Raw genomic sequence first — 19408 nt, 5'->3', positions numbered from 1 at the left:
AGATGTGCATTTTGGGGTTCTCTCCTGCAATGCACTATATTGCCTGTATAAGTTCCAATTGTGCAATTAACTAGAGTACTTAAAATGCAGAGTTTTCAACAAAGCTGAAATAAAAATCCAGAATACTCTACTCCCCGGCATGCTGAAATACTAGCTCAGACAAATGCTTTTCTGATTAAAAAATGCAGAAGGGTCACAGCCCTTCTAGAAAAATTATTTTATATAAGTATTAACCTTTCCCTCGTTTATTTTTTAAACCTTCCATCCTAAATTGTTCTTAAAAATCCTGCAGCTAATGGTTTCCTTCAGGCAAATCCCTCTAGTGATCCTGCCACAAACCTGATGCTCTCATGTCATAGAAAAAATGCTTAGTGAAGCCCCATTCTACATGCCTCTAAGAGGCAACAAAATGTCTGGAGTATCAAATCTCAACTTTACTCAGACATGGTGTCTGGAACAGAATGGACAGAAGTATGGTTAAATGGCAGCATAGAAAGTGCTGAACCCCTTTAGTAACACACACTGAAAATGGTGGGGCACCCATAGTTAAGCTCCTTCCCAGATATCTCCTGAAGGCGTCTTTGCCCTTCTGTCTCCTTAGAAAGAGTTTGTGCCCTCTGAATAACTGAGCAAAGTTAGGGGTAGAAAGTGGACGATTTTGGGGCTTCTTCTCTGCAGAAAAGAAGGACAACTTAGGGATCAATTAATGCCATTAAATTTTCTATTTAAACTGGAAAAAACCCCAAAAAATCAAAACCCAAACAACAATTGCTATTCAATACCATTATACCACTTGTAAATAGAGTCATAGAACTTTTCAAAATTTAAATCAAGAATAAAACAAATGTAAAGGTCTTTCAGTGCAGTATTGCTACAACTTGTAGCAATCACAGTAGTGATATGGGAGTATTTATTTTATGTAAAAGAAAAGAGATGTTATTAAGCATTTTGTCAAAGTTCTGTGACAAGACCCTGAAATAATTGCATTAGGAATCACAAAACCCATGATCCCTAGGGAGACAGTCTTCCAGACCTTGTCTCTTTTTTAAAATATTACTCCCAAAGCAGAAGCAGATTCTGATGTTTGGAAGAAGTAATAGAGGTATCCACAGTCAACACAGATAGTTGAAAGACAAAATCTTGGAGGAACGTATTTCACATATGCTAGTGGTAACATTTGTAAGGTAAGGCTGCATTTAAAGTAACAATAAATATAAATACTTAGTCTTCCTCATATTATTCTGGCAGAAGGAGTGCATGTAAATATTAAATTCATATTTTAGGGTTTTTTACTTGCAGTTTCATGCTTTTCAAGAAATCTTTAAGCTGCAGATTTCATTTTAAGTAATTTTAAACATCTGGTCTAGTGCAATAGTTAGACAGCTGGAAAGTGTAACACAGAAAATGTATAATAATTTGCATTTCCACAGCCTAACACTAGTCAGACTTCTGCTACTCTGCTGCCTTTGTACCAGCCTTTTTCATCAGGTCATGTATTTTAATGAAAAAACATTGCAGTAATCAGTTTGAGAAGACTTAGGGAAAGAACCTGACTTTAAAAAAGCAAAAGCCTGGAAATATTCTCCAGTGGGAAGCAATTAGAGCAATGCATGAATGTTAGGTGTTATTGACGGCTGCAGAAGGCAAACAGAGCAGTGCAGCCATGGAAACCATCAGCAGGTCCTCTCTGAAGGAATGCACAGAAAGAACCTCGGAGGGATACACAGAGCTACCAAAACTGCACCTCCCTCCTTTCTCTGCTTCCTGCTTACTTCCTCTTCTGTCCTGATATGAATCATCATCAGTGAACAGGTGAAGAGGAGCTGTCGATCCATATGCCTCTGTGGATTCCAGAGATAGGCTCCTAAAGCACTTGTCAATAAAGAAAATTTGTTCTTTCGCTCATAAAATATGTATGATTTCCTAATTTCCTGAGGCCCCAAATCACACGACTACCATTTCTTTTTAAAAATGGAGTCCCACTTGAAATAAATTACTACCCAGCAGACGAGTGTCCAAAAATGCCACCGTTTTGAGTGGAGGATACACAGCTTCTGAAAATAAGCAGAAAACAGTCAGACAGTGTATGCAAATGAGGCAAATAGATAAAAATAGGTATTTTCATAATTCATAAACAGGTGCTAGCAAATAATATAACCTACAAAAAACAACATTCCATTACTCTTGCCTTATTCTCTGTTAACTAGAGAATCATGTGTTATAAAAACTCCTAAAATAACCAAAAATAACGAGTGGTATTCATCACTGATGTCATTACATTGAAGCTAGTACAGACGCAGTGGGGAACAGAATCTGGATAAGCATCTCAACTACTCTTATTTAGATGAGTACTACTTAAATAAACTTCATTCAGCAATTGTTCCTGCAAACCCTGATCCTTTTAATATGTAACCATTACTGGTAGTTATTAAAGAAAATAAAAAAATAAAAGAAAGAAAAGGGAAAAGAAAAGAAAAGAAAAGAAAAGAAAAGAAAAGAAAAGAAAAGAAAAGAAAAGAAAAGAAAAGAAAAGAAAAGAAAAGAAAAGAAAAGAAAAGAAAAGAAAAGAAAAGAAAAGAAAAGAAAAGAAAAGAAAAGAAAAGAAAAGAAAAAGAGAAAAGGAAAGAGACAGGTTTAACTTAAGACTACTTTAAAACATTTAGGATATCATACAAAATGATATTGCAGAACCATATGAAATACATAAAAAAAACCCAGACACCTTTCATTGTGCTTTTATAAACTCAACACGTTCATATGATTAATTTTTTGGAACTTCAAATAAAGAAGGATCTCCCTGTCTGAAATGTAATTGTTTCAGCATTCTTTTACATGGATACTTCTTTACAGGTCCTCTCCCTTTCAGGTAGTAGAATTAATTGTGTAAGAAGCCACAGGAGTGTTTAACCATAGCAGCATTAAATTAATGTTGAACAAATTTAACAAAATCCCCTGCCTTTTACAGTGATGCTCTTACCATCATTTACACATAAATCCAGTCACAGACATGGTGGTGAAAGGACTGAATGGATAGGAGAGCCATACTTTTGATTGGTTTCGAGGGAATGATGGAGTTTTCTTGATGAGTTGTTTTTTTTTTGGGGGGGGGGGGGGGGGGGTTGGTTATGTTTTTTAGTTTGGGTTGGGGTTTTTTTTCTGGTTTTATCAATTGTTCTTTGAAATTCCTTTGAGGAATTACTTGGCATGTGTTGTGATATCCCCACTGCCGGCGGGGTGAGCGGGCAGGAGGAGGCTCTCCGCTCCTGCTCTCCTGCTCTCCGCTCCTGCTCTCCGCCCGGGTCCCCGCTGCCGCCCCGCGGGGCGGGAGCCGAGGGGTCGGCGCACCCGGCCCGCCGCGGGACGCCACTGCCACCTGCTGAGGGCACCGGGATACTGACAGCCCCGGCCCCGGCAGCCCCCCGGCACCCCGAGGCGCCCCCGGAACAGACTCCGACCCATCGGGGCACCGCCGGGGCCGGGCGGCGCGGAGGGCGCGGAGGATGCGGAGGATGCTGAAGATGCTGAAGATGCTGAAGATGCTGAAGATGCTGAAGATGCTTTCGGCCCCACGCTCAGTTGCAAGTGTTCGCCCAGCAGCAACACAGCTCTAACGACGGTGTCAAATACAGATAGATTTAGGGCCACCGGTTTTCTTTCCTTTCCCTCCCCACAGCTTCTCAGTTTACTAGCTCTAGTTTTCTAAAGCAGACGGTTGGGATGTCTAAAGTGAAATGAAATGTTTAGTGTCTTTATGCTTGTGGAGCATTTCCACAATGTGTGTTTTGCTGTATTTTTTTTCCTTTTTAAAAAGCACATTGTTTGCTTTCAAAGACGTGCTTTAGGAAGAGAATGTACCGCTTCAGTGGGCAGCAAATAATTATGCAAGAGAAGGTAAGGTTACATAGTGGAAATTATTACTCCTAACTGATGTGGTGCATGAACCCAAAATGCCTTTAATAAGGCTCCTCAACCAAAAGCATTGTGCATAAAATATTGTCATGTACCATATTAACAAAAGAAAACGTTTGTTTGTAACAGAGAATAAGGTCCTAATCTAAAAAATTAAAGGGGTCTAAAGCAACACTGGTCTTCCAAAATTGTCATCAACATTTCAAATGCTCCCCTCTTTTGAGAATAAAGTCAGTAATTGCTTGTCAGTTGAGCAGAAATAAGCAATAAAATGTTTATTACTTTCTGAAGCTCATTTGTTTCAGCAAGAAACTGCCTCCACTGTTATGCTACTCAAGTGTACAGATTCACTCTGGAAATTGAGAGGTATCCTTATCTGTATGGATTTAAATATGGAAAGAGACAGTGAATGGAAAGAACAATAAGATATTTCAGGTTACAACTGAATCGTGCATTTATGGCCCCAGACAGTGTGCTCTGCAAAATGTTCCAAAACACTCATCTCTAAGCTTCCAGCTATTTCTCCATTCTGCTCCAAATGCTCTGTGAAACATTTTAAAGAATGAGAAGAAGAGGAAAAAAACCAAAACAAGGTTTGCTATCAGGATCTAACATAAAAAAGATAGAATAATTATGATAACCATTTATGACCGAGTTATAAAGGCAGCTTGTTGGTTTTACTTACCACCCATGTTTATCACTGAGGCTATAGTTTCTTTTTGAAATATGTAAGAGTTTTTCTTCCAGTACATGATCTTTACACTATCAAACCAATTTTAGAACCATAGTTTTATAGTGAACCTTTTAGAAGATAATGGCTTACATTTCTAGTTTCCTTCTTTATGGCAGTGATAGGATAGCTGCTTCTATAAACCAATCTAGATAATATGTCATATCTCTCTTCAGCAGCTACTTCACACACGATATAGGAAACTCTCCTGCTACTGGTTACTCATTAAAGTTAAGTGGTAGGGATCCACATGACAAGGTTAAGTTTCAACACTTTAAACCCTGCTGAAAGTTGCTAATAATAATGTTTAATTTTCATTCCAAGAATTTATGGTATCATCAACTTGAGCTTGTTGTTTTCTTCTTCTCATTAGTTGGAACCAATGAACTTCCCTGCAGAATAAAAATCTTCAGGCAGAATTACAAAATAGAGGCAGGATTTGACCCCTATTTAAATTAAACAACATAAATGGGTTTAATGGGAATGTCCTATTAACCAGAGGTAAAGTTTGATCAGGATTTTCAAAAAGGGCTAGAGATTTCAACACCCTAACAGGGAAATGTTAACAAAAATATGATATTCAAATTGGGAGCACTCAACACTTTCTTTAAATAGTCCTTTATGAAGGGGAATGAAAATAACGATAGTCCCTTATTAAAAAAAATAAAATTAAATGCTTCCTTTTTATTTGTGGATAATAAGGTTTCCAACAAATCATCACCCACAATCTTTTGATATTGAAAAGTCATGCTGCAAAAATTTCAGCCAAGTTCAAACTATCTCACAAGGAAAAGAAAGAGAGGAGAAAAGGAAGGATGTTTGCTATGGGAGGGTGGGCTGGAGAAAGGAATGGGAAGTCAATGGGCCACAGAGAGTTGGGACCCATGGTGGACACAGGGCAGGCATCTGGTCTTGTGCTGTTCTTCAGGGTTATGCTCACATGGGACTGTGCTATGATGCCTCTCTCTGCTCATTCTCCTGTCATTCTCTCTGCCCCCCTCTCCTTTTTAGAGAGGCAATTGGAGGAGCTATTACATTGAAGGCAGATACCACTGCTACCCTTTCAACCCTCTGCCCCCTACACGTAAGGTTTGTGATTTTGCAGCAGGGGCAGGGTATCAGCAGTGACAGATGCTTACGTGTCCTTAGAGTATTGACCAGGTCAAACTTATCAATGGGTTTTTGTTTCACAGGGTAGGTCATAAAGTATTCATTGCCCAAGGTCATCTAGACTCATGGAATATTTTAGATTGGAAAGAACTTCTAGAGGTCACCTACTCCAACCTGCCCAACGCAAAGTTTTGTCAGATTCCTTGAGGCCTGCTAAGCTTTGAAAAACTCCAAGGACAGAGATTTCAAAACCTATATGGGCACCTGTGCTAGGGTCTGATCACCCTCATGGTAGAAAGATCATGGGGTTTTTTTATACCTATATTTGTAAATCTTGCTTCTCCTGAAAATACTTGCCTAGTAAGTCTGGACTATAGAATTTAATCATCCTCTCCCTAACCCTACAAGGATATTAGAACCCACTTTTGGCGCCTATGTTTCCTTGCAGACAATGATATATGTAGATACATAAAACAAGATAACTCTAGATATATCACACCTTTAATTTTATTCCACTTTGAAGCTAAATAATTACCTCCAGCCTTTCTCTAGGGATGCTGTTAGATCACCCCTTCAAGCAGTGTGGGAACTATCTATTCTGAACTATCATGCCATTCCCCATGTTTATGATTCCTGCTTATCTGTTGTAAATTCTTTCACTGTTGTTCCTATCTTACAGCCTCACTAGATCACCTAGATTCCTCTTAATATTTCCTTTCTAATTTTTCACCTTTCTCCTGATTAAGACTTCTGAAGTGCATGCTTGAGGATGAGATTTAAGAACATGTGTAAGTGCCTAACCATGCCCGTGGAAGCAAAAGAAGATACTCTTTTCTGATATGCTATGGTTCCCACAGCTACAACTGAATGTCTTTACTGATCCAACAGGAGCTCTTGAGAGCCCTCTCGACCTTAAACACTCCTTCCTCCATGTCTTTATGGTTTACCTCATGACAGGAATGAATCTCACTGAATTCAACAGGAACACAGTGGTAGAAAGGAGTCTCAAGCATACAGTTCTTACTGAAGTTTTCCAACCTGTCCTCTGATACACTGTTGGAAGCACATGCTGTCAGAGTTCTCATTTATTGCAGCTTTATGAGTAAGTGCTTGTTATGTTACCTGAGTGACTCAGAGGGCACATCTTATTCAAATTCTTTGAGGATTATAGATGCTGTTAAATTATTTGGACTGCCACATCAAAAAAGGCCAAATATCTTTATAATTTTATGAAAAGGGACAGTAAATTAATTTTTTATTTTAAAATGCACCTTCTGAATATAATAGGTTAGTGATTAACTGTCTAATTTAGAAAGAATATTACTTCAGTTACAGTGAATTACAATAATTTGGTTTTGAGTCCTACATTTATGCTATAAATAAAACTTCAGAAGCAAGAGCATTTGTATGCAAATGAACAACTGATGATCTTTAGACAATATAAAATCCTTCTTAGAACTTCAGAAATACTTTAGTTGATAGAGTCTACTGCCAGAGACTTTAGCCCCTAAAGTTTTAAGTCCTATTTCAAGACCAGAAACCAGACTCCTATAGTAGGACTAGGCCATCTCAATAATACATGAAGTGTTATAAGCATCTTCACATGAGGATCAGAGAAGCCAGAACACCAAACAAGGAACCTTTTAAACTCCAGAAACACACAGACAGTATCTCCTCTTGTGTCCCATATGTGAGATTAGTGATGCTGCCAACCTGTCCCAGTGGTCAGAGTACTCCCTCCCTCCCTCCCTCCCTCCCTCCCTCCCTCCCTCCCTCCCTCAACATGGCTCTGCTGCCCAGCAGCAACACCTAGAGATGTTCAGCAATTCTGAAGTATAAGAACTCTGAGGCAAGAGCACCTGAAGCAGTTGGCTCTCTCCATGTTACTCTGCACAGAATTTTATTAAAATTATTTGGGCTATGGAGAGTAAAGTTGAGCACCAGTTAGTATATAGAAACAAACAACATAAATGCAAATTAGGTTCCAGTTGAATCAAGTGAAGACTGAGGTGCTTCTATGTATATACAGAAGAGAAAAAATTAGGTGATTCTGAAATATTAATGTCCAAAAATATCAATGCTTCAAAGATTAGGCCACAGTTGGATAGGAATTTTCAAAATCAGAGCTGCCATAGCACAGGTGGAGGAGATGTGCAGAGATGGAGAGAGAGAGGAGATGGCCAGAAGTCCATGCTTGGTAAATAATAAAGGTCACTGTAGCATAAAGGAAAAGCTCATAATGACATACACCTCATATATTTTGATATTTTATCTGCTACCAGCCTTTTTCAGGTACATCTCTGGATGCCTAACTATGAGATATGGATGCCTAAGATGAGATATCACTGTATCTTAAAGGAATTTCTCTAACTCTAGGGAGGAAAGTAAGCTTTCACAAAATATTTTCTTCATACTAAAATAAACCAGAAATAAGTCCAAACAACAACAACAAGATCTTTACTTTCCTGCAGTAGAAAACTGGGGGGGAAAAATCCTCTTGATGAATTTCTAAGTATCCGTATTCTGACCTTGCAGGATTTTTCAAGTCTGCTGTGGGTTGTTATCATGCCTCCTGGAAGGAACTGCTGACATGCAAGCTAACCAAATTACACTCTTCTGCTTGAAAACAAGAAATTTTGAAGGCAATATCCCAAGGATCTATTTTCATGTGCAGAAACTGTGCTAGGTTATAAAATCTGCAATAAACATTGACACTTTTGATTGGCATGTTTTTTTCTGAACTTCTAGGTATTTCGGGAGTATTATTTTGAAAATCCATGTATTCCGAGCAGCAAACCTTTCTACATGAAAAAAAAAATCATGTTCTATTCTATTTGTATTATATTCCCAGTTTAGGGCTGTAAACTGTTCTGCAGTACTCAGTGTACACTCTGGTTTTCTTTTCTTTTTTCTTTCTTTTCTTTTCTTTTCTTTTCTTTTCTTTTCTTTTCTTTTCTTTTCTTTTCTTTTCTTTTCTTTTCTTTTCTTTTCTTTTCTTTTCTTTTCTTTTCTTTTCTTTTCTTTTCTTTTCTTTTTCCTTTTCTTTCTCTTTTCTTTTATTTTCTTTCTCCCCCTTTATTTAATTTGTCATATAGCTTGTTTTGCCAGATTAAAGAGTGGTAATGGTCTGTGGCAGAGTTTGCACTTTCAAGACATACGGCTTTGTTTTGTCACCGACTGCTTGTTTGGGAGTCTAGTTAGTTGTGTCACAGAGGAGGGAAGGAAGGAAGGAAGGAAGGAAGGAAGGAAGGAAGGAAGGAAGGAAGGAAGGAAGGAAGGAAGGAAGGAAGGAAGGAAGGAAGGAAGGAAGGAAGGAAGGAAGGAAGGAAGGAAGGAAGGAAGGAAGGAAGGAAGGAAGGAAGGAAAAGAAGCACCGCAAAATAATAAACAAACAAACAAAAAATCATCAAAAAAACCCAGAAGGTGAAAAAAGGAAATAAAGGAGGTGAACAGTAGAGCCATTTATGAGAGCAGGTCTTGGGGTCATTACTTTACAGGGAGGCATGCCTTATCAATGGAGAGTGATGTTTAGATATTTATTTAAGTAGGAATCAATGGAATAAATTAATTCCCGTATTGGGGATTAATATCTGATGAGTAACAGGAAATACTAGAAGTCAGGGAGCAAAATGAACATTTTCCAGGATGGGCCAGTCAGCATATTAGTAAGGCCCAGAATTTTTGCCATTGATCACGACCAGGTGAGGAGAGGAGGCCAAATTGTTCCTTCAGCTGGGAAGGAGCAAACAGCTCCTGGCAGAGGAAGGGGCCATTATTAACAGCTTGGGAACTGCCCTTGGTTTTTATAGGTGTAGTTACCAGGCAGAAGTGTTTCTAGCATACCTGCAGCAAAGTAGGCACGGGTACTGTGAGTGAGCCACCCATTCTTGTCTTCTGATTAAAATTTAGCCTGTGCTGGTAGTAACACAGAGATGGACTGCTTGGAATGAAAGTCTGGCCACAGGACAGCTCTTTGTGGAGGCAGATCTTCCTCAACCTTAGTACCTCATACCAATTTAACATCAAAATCAACAGATGAGACACCAAACCAAATTTCTTTTGAAGGTACTCCCTTGAGTTCAGGGTTAAGGGACCTCATGAAGAAGAGAAAGTTGGGCCATCCTTTCTGCTAAGTTCACTGAATGAGTGCCTCATGCTATTCACAGTTTTGCTTCATTGGTTTATGTGAAAAAAAGCTTGCTGGAAAATATCCCAACATTTTTGAATATTAATGCAATGTATTCCAACAGTTTTTAATATTAATATCAGAGCACCACTACAGCTGCTAGCATGTTACATATACTGGACAGTGTATAATGTGCATCCTAATGTGCTGTTCATCTCTACTGACATTTTGTTCATGGTTTATTATACAATAGTGATGCTCGATTTGGGTTTTCTTGGAGTGCATACCATGTATTATAGGTTATACAACAGGTCAACATAATAAATTAATTATTCCTAACACCTATGTGCTTTGAAAACTTCCTAACTCTTGTATGCTTGTCACCAAGAATAGCTATGAGTATCCCCTCCTCCATACAATTAGGCAGAAAGCGAAAAATCTTACAAAGAGATGCAAAACTAGAGCATACATGATACCTTGCACTATTATATAACATGAAAAAGGGTATTAACGAGGAACTCAAATGAACTCAAAACATGATACCACAGTAAACCGACCTTTGCAAGGTGTTGCTACAGAGGCCCTCCAGCTTGCACTCTGGCTGCTTTTCTGCTTCAAAGAGCCACAATGTGTACGTGATTTCTACTGTGTCCTTGGTGCATTTGAGCATCTTACACTGTTTCATAAATTTATGCTAACAATCCTTCTGTCTGTGAAAACATTGCTACCACCCCCTGTGACAGATACGTAATTCAGGCACAAAGACAGATTCTTAAAGTCCATGTAGATATTACAAGCTGCATATAGGTGCTCAGCTGGCTTTCATCAGCTTGGTAAGCATCTGTTCAGTGAGTGACTTGAGGCAACTACATGCTCAGGCATTTTGGATTTGATGTGGATAGGCTCCAGATCCTACCTGTCCTGGCAACATGGAGCAAAGCAGTGAACTGGGCCTCCTGAATTCTGGCCAGTGCCCTCCAACCTGGCTGGTCTTCCTTTCCCTCTTTGTTTTTACCCTGTAACAAAGTTCTTCTTCTATTACTTTCTACTCTGTTTCACAATTAAACTAAGTGTTTTTCAGTACTGCTGTTATTTATTTGCAAATTTAGTCATTGTGAGGGCTTACTTGAAATTCTAGTGTAGCTAATCCCAAAACTGCCCTAGTAGATGGCTTAGAAAAGAAGTGTACATGCTCCAGAACAAAAGAAAATTATAAATAAGGGAGTAAGAGACTACCACTGCTGTTTAAATTGCATCCTCTCCTTAATTAAAATAAAACCAGAAACACTGATGTAAGACACTATATAAAAAGTAACTTATTGGAAAGAAAACCCTGACCAAATATATATGACATTTGTTACCTAATCAAAAAAGATTATATGTATCAGCTGACCCTTCAAAAAGTCAGGATATGTAACATTTGATGAGCACATTTGGAAAATGCAATGCAATCTTAAAATTTGTTTTTTTAAATTCTGGAAGAATATGCTGCTGACATTTGCCATAAAGAACAGGAATAGTGACTCTAAAGCTGCACTTTAGCATGTCATTTTCCTTGTCCCTCCGCAGGTGTGATACACTGTACCTGCAGCCTGGAGAAGTCAAGATTCCTTGGGATGTTCTTGCCTTGGAGATTTCGTCAAGTAGATCCTCTTACTGACATCTGAACCCAGGATGACCTTGGACCATGCGGAGATGCTAGAATTTCACACGACTCATCTCTGCAGGTATTATATAGTCTGAAGCCAAAATATCAGGGGAATTTGTTGTCCTATAAATGCAGACCTGTATTTTGCAATAAATACTTAGATGAGGACTAGCTTTGTTACGTGGCACAGCCTCCCTGCCTGCCAGAGGGCCAGCAGCTGCCTGCGTGCTAATGATCTCCGTATTCAACCAACATATCATGCCTTGGTTATCTGACATATGAACAAATAGGGATTAGATTAATTACCATAAATGTCTTCTCATAATACATACTTTTTAAAGGATTTATTTAATAACAGATAACAGATGGGAAAATACACTTGTTCACATGCTGTAAAAAATAAAATAATTCATCACTAAGTGTATTACTTTTGTTAGCTTCTAGTTGTTCTGGAATCTATGGCTACATTTCAATACTGGCGCAACTTGACACAGCTCACAGACTGTTTTCCTTATGATTATTTAAATTAATTGATTATTTTAAGCACCACTAGAGGGCACAGAATTATAACAATATTTCTTAATGGATCACAAAAAGTACATCAGGAACTGGAGTTCAGCAATATTCATCGTTTATTGGCCCAATCCTCAGTTTAAAGCCTCAGTCCGATCACCAGTGATGCATATGTACTGCTGTGAGCTGTGCCATTGCCCGCCCCAGCAACTAAACAAAGCTCAAGGGTTAGTGCCCTTGGGACAGAGGCCTGGCTGAGTGAGCTGGACCATGTGCTCTCGGCTGAAGTTTGGCTCTCCAGAATTTGAGTATCAGCCCTCAAATCAAGTGACTAAGGCCACTAGAGTTTAAATCTAAGCATGGTTCTGGAAGAGTGGCTGGTGCTAAAGGCATGCTGCACATCTTCAGCTGTAAATGAGTACATAGGGATGAGAAAAATGAAGAGTATAAACACTTGTGTATATCAAACCAGGGAAATGCAAACAAAGTAGTAAATGAAGGATTAACTAACTCAATTTACAATTCAAAGAAAGAAGAGTAGATATGTGCCACTGGAAAGCTTAAATATTAATGGGATTTCTGTGGATAGTTGTATCAACTGCTTAACATCTGTTTTGACATGTGTGCTGTTTCTGCCATCCCTTATCACGAGTCTGAGTAGCCACTGTGGTTCACGTGTTAGAAAGTTCCTGTCAGAAGTGGCCTGCAGTGGAGGAAAAAGTGTAGTGAAGACAGCAAGAACTTCAAACTCATCATTTAAAGAGTTCTGATTGAATGGCATTGGACACATCGTAGCAATGAATTAGTACGGGTGGTGTGTCCATGTTACATTAGTAGGAGCACAAATTTCACTGCCAGAGCATGAAATGTGTCTTACAGTTTCTTCTTTTCTGAAAGTTGAAGACCATGTGTTAATCAAAGCTTGAGACCCTGGCATCTAACTAGCCAGCACAATGGAAAAAAACCCCGAAAATTAATTTCTGAATGTTTCTATTGAATTCCGCTTAACATTAGCATACACCTTACTGTTTTTCATTAACACTTCAGGAATCAGTGTCACATTTTCACATCGTGGCGCTCAGGCTGCAAAAACAGTGACATGCAGCTATTTCTCGTGCAGTGGATGCTGAAATGCCGGGGCTGGCTCGTCCAGCTCCCCGGGCAGCGCGGGTCTCCCAGGCGTCCCGGGGGGATGGCGGGCGCTGTCCGAGCTGCGGCCCCAGGGGCGGCACGGGGGCGGCTGCCCGCAGCAGACGGCCGGGCGTGCGGGGAGAGTGTTGGGGGATGGCCGGGGGTTGCCCGCCGAGCACAGGCGATAGCCACGGGCGGTAACCCACGGGCAAAGCGGGCGCGGTGCGGCGGCCGGGCGGGCAGCGCGGTGCGGCCGCGCCTGCGGGTGCCGGGGTGGGTGGTGTTTTTTTTTCCGCAAGCTCACCTTGATGCGGCGGGGCGTAAAAGGGCCGCGCTCGGCAGGGGGAGCATCGCTGTCTCGGCGCAGCGCGGGCACCGAGCGGCGGCACCGCTGCGCTCCGGCCGCACCGCGCCGGGGCCGGAGCTGACGGGGGCCGTGGGGGAGCCCGCAGGAAGGGCAGGCCCGCCGCTGCCCCCGGGATCTGCTGTCTCGCCGCCGCACGAGGCCGGGACACGGCGGAAGGGCCGGAGCGGCGTGCCGGGCCGCGCCGCCCCCTCGGGGGGACACCCGGCGGCTCGTCTGCTCTGCCCCGCCCGGGCCAGCCGCACTCCCTGCCCGCAGTGGGGTCCCGCAGCCGGCCGATCCTCCCCCGCGCCGCCGCCGGGACTTACGGCAGTTTTGTTACTTTCTCGGACTTACATGGACATTTCCCGGGAGCGCGCGTAGAACGCGGGCGCCGAGTCCCGCCAGCCGCTCGCCGCCCGCCCCGCCGCGGGCACCGCCGCTGTCTCTGCCGCTCTCGCCCCGGGACGCGAAGGCGCCCGGCGGCGCGGCCCCCGCCTGCTCCCACCGGCCGGCCCGGCTCGCCGACTTTCTCCGCCGCTCGGAGCGAGAGCAACAGCTTGCCCGGCCCGGCCGGGCCAAACGACGCGGGAGGCAGCGAGGGAGCGGGCGGCTGCGGGCACCGCCGAGCCGCGGCCTCTCCGCCAGAGCCGCGAAGACCTGCCCTCCCTCCCTCCTCCTCCCCGTCCCGGGCCGCGGAGCCACGCCGGGCGGCGCTGCGGGGACCGGCGGCGGGGCCCCGCCGCCCAGGAGGAGAGCGCGCCCGGGGGGGCGCCCGCTCCCTCGCCGGGGCCCCCGCGAAGCTGCCGCAGGCCGGCCCGCCGCGCCGGGCGCCCAAAGTGGCCCGCGCCCCCGCGCCCCGCGGGCGCCGCCCGGAGACCCTCGGCCCCCGCTGCCTCTTGCGGGCTGCTGCCGCGGGGTGCCTGGCCGCCGCCGCCCGCGCCCTGCTCCGCCGCGGCCCCGGCGCCCGCTCCGGCGCCCGGGGTGATGCCATGCCCCGCAACCACGGCGGCGGGGAGGAGGGCGGCTCCGCGGGGCTCTGGGTGAAGAGCGGCGCGGCAGCGGGCATGAAGGATGTGGAGTCGGGCCGGGGCAGGGCGCTGACGAGCTCGGCGGCCCGCGGCGACGGCCTGCTGCTCCTGGGCACCGGCGGCGCGGCCGCCCCCGCCGGGCTGCGGGAGGGCCGCCGCGGGAAGCACGGCGCCCGCATGAGCCTGCTGGGGAAGCCGCTGTCGTACAGCAGCGGACCGAGCTGCCGCAGGAACGCCAAGTACCGCCGCCTGCAGAACTACCTGTACAACGTGCTGGAGCGGCCCCGCGGATGGGCCTTCGTCTATCACGCCTTCGTGTGAGTACTGACCTGCTCCCCTCTCCTCCCGTCCTGTCCCGACCCCTCCCGTTCCTCGGGCTGCCTTCCGCACCTGTCCTGAGCAGAGCCCCGCCGCACGGCGCGGCGCGTACATCCCCGCCTGCCCCTTCGGTCCCCGGACATCACTCCGTGCCGGGACAAGGCGAGGACGAGTACCCCGCGAGTCGCGCCGAAAGTGCCCGGGAGGAGTCACTGGAGGCGCGGGAGCCGCTGCCACCTGCGGCGCGGCTCTCCGCGGGCGGCGGGAAATCCCGCACAGCTCTGGGTGGGAGGTGATGGGGTTCACTCGGTTCACCCGGCAGAGAGTACCGGCGGGGAATACGGCGGGGAGCAGATGCTCGCTGGTCTCCCGGGCGCCCGAGGCGGCTGGCTTGTGTGGGGGGAGGCTGCGCGGCCACACGCGGGCCTCGAGGTTAGAGGGAACGAGGGGTGCCGGCGGCTGCCGGGTCCTCCCCGCGACGATGGGGCTCAGTGGGTACGACAGCGGTACCGCGGCGCCTTTCCTGCCGGGCGGACACCGAGCGCTGCGCGGTTTGAAAAGTTGCCGCCGCGGAGCAGCAGCGCTCGTTTCTGCCTCCAGCGTGTTTTCCGGGTGCGCCTGGTCCCCGCCTCGCAGGGAGTGCGGGTGACGGCGCCTTCCCACGCGGGCGCTCGCCGCGGGATGCTGCGCCCCAGGTGCGGGCACCTGCCGCTGGCAGCGCCGGGGGCCGCCCCAGGCAGGGTGGGTGCAGCGAGCGGCCGCCGCGCTGGCGGCTTCTCCGCCGGTGCCTGCCGCTGCTGAGCTTTTGATCTTAGCAAGAGACGGTTCCTGTCGCCCTCATCCTGAAAAAACCCCTGACGGAACTGCATGTTTCGTCTCATGGCTCAGTGGAGAGCGGTACTGTCACCGCGCTGCGAAACTTAGGCTGCTTTAACTTCAAGAGGCTTGCCCGGGACACCTGTGCGAGGGTACCCGTGGCTGTCACTGCTTGAGTATCCTTGGGGTCAGCCATGTTCCTCATTTCATTAGCAATCCTCCTTTTTTAATGGGTTTTGGTAATATTCAGGGAAGGGCCCTATTCAAAATCCTTTTAGATGGTTGAGCAAAACATGCAACACAGTCTGACAAGGAGTCATGACAATGGATCATATTTATGGGTGAAAACGTGATCAATTACAGAGGAAGAAAATTAAGCATTACTGTATTGGGGATATAAAACAAGGTATTGTTATATCTGACTACAGGAAATCCATCATAAACCAATCAGAATATTTAACTGATATGCTGTAAGTAACTGTATTTGTTCCCTGATAATCATGGAAATCAAGCTAGCGGCTGCAGCATCTTGGCTAAAAAAGCTACAGTTCCCTAAAAGGTTTGACAGCATAAAGAATTCTCCTCTCCCAGCAGGAGGAAAATCCTCAAGTCTTACTTTAATAGCAGCTGTAAAGTAAAAAGGGCCAAAAACATGGCAGTCTGATTAATAAGATACTTTGTGCATAGATTCATTTAGTAGATGACAATTACTATGGATAACAAATAGTAGAAATATGCTTAATGTCATATATTATTCAGTAAAAGAATTTTTGTCCACATCGAGGATCTTCCCATTATTTCTGTTTTACTCTGCAAATCAACTCTTACACCCAAAATTTTCTTCTTGGAGGGCATTTATTTGCTACATTTTGCTGTCTGGGTTCTTAAAGGTTCTTTCCTATGGCCTAGATGGACGTAAATTAGTGTTGCAACAAACACCAAAATATGTCCAAGGAATCGTTTTACTGCAGTGCCTGAAGTTGTCATACAAAATCGGCAATTTATAGTTTTGAACCTTTTTGTTAGAGTTAATGATAGAAATCTTTAAAACTAGAAAAGTTAAGTTGGAAATACAGCTGACAAGTTTAAAACCCACCCCCCCCCCAAAAAAAAAAAAGGTGGTAAATTTCCAAATGGAGTGGAGTCATGACACAGCAGCACTGTAAACAAGGAAGATTGCCAGCTGCGTTTAGATAATTGCCTGCATAGAAAGAGTGCCAGTTTTAATTTTTAATTGCAAATGGCAATTTTGGCAAATGTAATGCCAACATTACATCTTTTATCTGAACAGATCTGTGTGAAAGAGCTTGAAACATTACTGTAGCATAAGACACCTAGTAATAATATTACCTTAAAGTATCTGTCACTGATATAGTGTTTAAGGTGCATTTGAAGTTCCATGGGATTTCAGTTTGACAGCCATCCTTATTGCCAGTCTACAAATTATTTTAATATATTTGTATAATTCTGATTTAATCACAGTCAGATAATAGGATAATATTTATGGTGTTCCAGGCTCAGTTTTTTCCAGCCACCTGATCAAATATAGTTTAATCTTGGAAAACAGGCTTTCATACAGAATTAAAAACCAAGATAAAAAAGCCACAACTATTTGAAAAAAGAAGTCTTGAGACAAGTAGCTTAGAGTTGCAAAGACATTACAAAGTACGTGGAGGAGATGTCTGCTTCTACCACTGCTAAGCTATTCTTGACTGCAGTGGAGCCTGTTATAGCTCTGTACTATTTCTGGTACAGGAATGGGCTATCTGGGGTGAGACCTTTTGAGTAGATCATTGGTCTCCTGAAACCTCACTCTCATATGCAGGTTGAAGTAATGCAAGGGAGGTCATAGAGTTTTGGTTTAAAGGCTTTGATCTAGCAGTTTCGATTTGCATGTTTGTTTTCTAAATAAGACCTAGGGAATGGAAGATTTGTTACAAATAAGAAATCATTCCTGCAGTGATATTTTCATGCATCACTCCCATAGGGAAAAACACTTTAGGGCTGAGAAGTATGCCCAGTTAACTCTTCTTTTTTCTTCTTGCCCTTTCAGATAAGATAAAACTAGGCCAGCCACCTAAGGAATGAGTGTTGTGACCTACATTCAGAAGTCAATTGGTTAGTTTATTTGTAAATACAAGCCTGCCAGATTCTCGAAAAGACAGCTATTCTGAAAACCTCTGCAACTAGGGGAAGAAGTTACTCTTTAGCAAACACCTTTGATTTCAGTAAAGTTGTGCTGGGGAGCAGAGCCATGAATGACATGTTTCTTGACTTCTTTTTTGTGCACCTCAGTAGCTCTTTATACGGAAAGTCCTATAAAAAATTAAGATCTTTCCTGCAAGTTTTTGAAAACCTTCTTTTCAGATACCACAGTTTTCTGTTCTTAATCATTCAGGGGCACCAAAATATGAACACTTATAAAATCAGAAAAGAACATTCATACCATTTGTGTGTAATGAGTCAGTAACTTAAACTCCTGCTAGTAAAATATTTATGCCACACCACATCACCTACACATGGAGCCATGTGCATATTTAACACGTGTGCTTACATTAAAAGGCAATGATATTGTAACTTTTCTAAAGTCTTGGGATGTCACAGGATTTCTTTCTGTTATTGCTGTTGCAGTTTATTATGGCTTATTTGGTGTGATAAAAAATGCAGCCATTGCCTTAGAATGATCAAAGGGGAATTTCAGATTTGTTGCAAAATTAACTCTGGGTTTCATCTTCAGTTATCATAAGGACTTTGTAATATTTTTGTTCTTAACTGACATTCTGAAAATGAGATGGCATGAGATGTTCAGAAAAAAAATACTGGTCTTTGATACTGTTTATACTGGTAGGATATAATTTGTTGCATAAGTTTCCTAATTTAACATGTTGGATTTATTTCAGGAATAATAAAGTTTCTGTTTCTTACTGACTTCTTTGTAATATATTCCGTGCAAAATTCTTTGGCGTTTTTTGTAGGGATGTCCTTCTCTTTACAAAACTTCCAACTTTTGCTCTGGAAGCTTCTGAATTCCAAATCACACATCTGGATGTGTGCACAAGGGCAGTAGCACTTTGCATGGCCTGTATTGATAGGTTTTTATGGGCATCCCCCAGTGGCCACTGCAGAACATAAGATACAGCATTAGTTGAATTGTAAGAGCCTGTATGGTATTATTCTTGTCTTCTGTGTTATTGATGGAAAAAGGCTGAAAAATTATTTCTGGAAAAAATGTAATGAAGCCATCAAAGATTTAACTAGCTATTTTAGCCTTCCAGATCTGCCAGAAAGGATGTAACTCAGTAAAGATCAGGATGAATATTGAACAGCAGGTCTTTGCATGTGAGCTAACAGAGCTGCATCACACCATGCCCTTGGTATAATAATGGAGGTTCCATATTCTGATTAGAAAACTAATCATGTGCAACAGCCAAAGAACTTGCTCTTTCTTATACTATTGAAAGTAGGAGAAATTAACTTGTCCCATCTTGTGGCATATAATGACCTAGTTCCAGGTGCTCTATGGGTAACTCTACAGCTTTCATGTTTTCAGGCACCATTTCAGAGACAGGATCTGGTGGTGTTAGGGTAAAAATGTATTTCTATATATTTGTGAAAACAAATAATGACATCATGATTTTTACAATTAACAAATAATAGTGTTGACATAAATAGTGCAACATAAATATGTAGCAAATCAAATCTTACTAGGTAGATCTGAGATTTTTTAAAAAGT

General features: G+C 43.4%; 1 protein-coding gene across 1 annotated transcript in view; it reads left to right on the top strand.

Annotated features, from left to right (window-relative positions):
• Positions 1 to 14499: 14499 nt before the first annotated feature.
• KCNQ5 (potassium voltage-gated channel subfamily Q member 5) overlaps positions 14500 to 19408 on the top strand; it is a 277602-nt gene continuing 272693 nt past the window's right edge. Inside the window, exon 1 of the mRNA XM_014870228.2 lies at positions 14500 to 14858. Within this exon, the coding sequence (XP_014725714.1) occupies positions 14503 to 14858 (356 nt within the window). The 5' untranslated portion in view covers positions 14500 to 14502. The remainder of the gene's footprint in view (positions 14859 to 19408) is intronic.

Source organism: Sturnus vulgaris, chromosome 3 (assembly GCF_052056855.1).
Source record: "Sturnus vulgaris isolate bStuVul1 chromosome 3, bStuVul1.hap1, whole genome shotgun sequence".
In the NCBI taxonomy this organism is placed as follows: domain Eukaryota; kingdom Metazoa; phylum Chordata; class Aves; order Passeriformes; family Sturnidae; genus Sturnus; species Sturnus vulgaris.
Note: the sequence above shows the minus strand (reverse complement) of the source record. Positions and strands in the feature narration are given on the sequence as shown.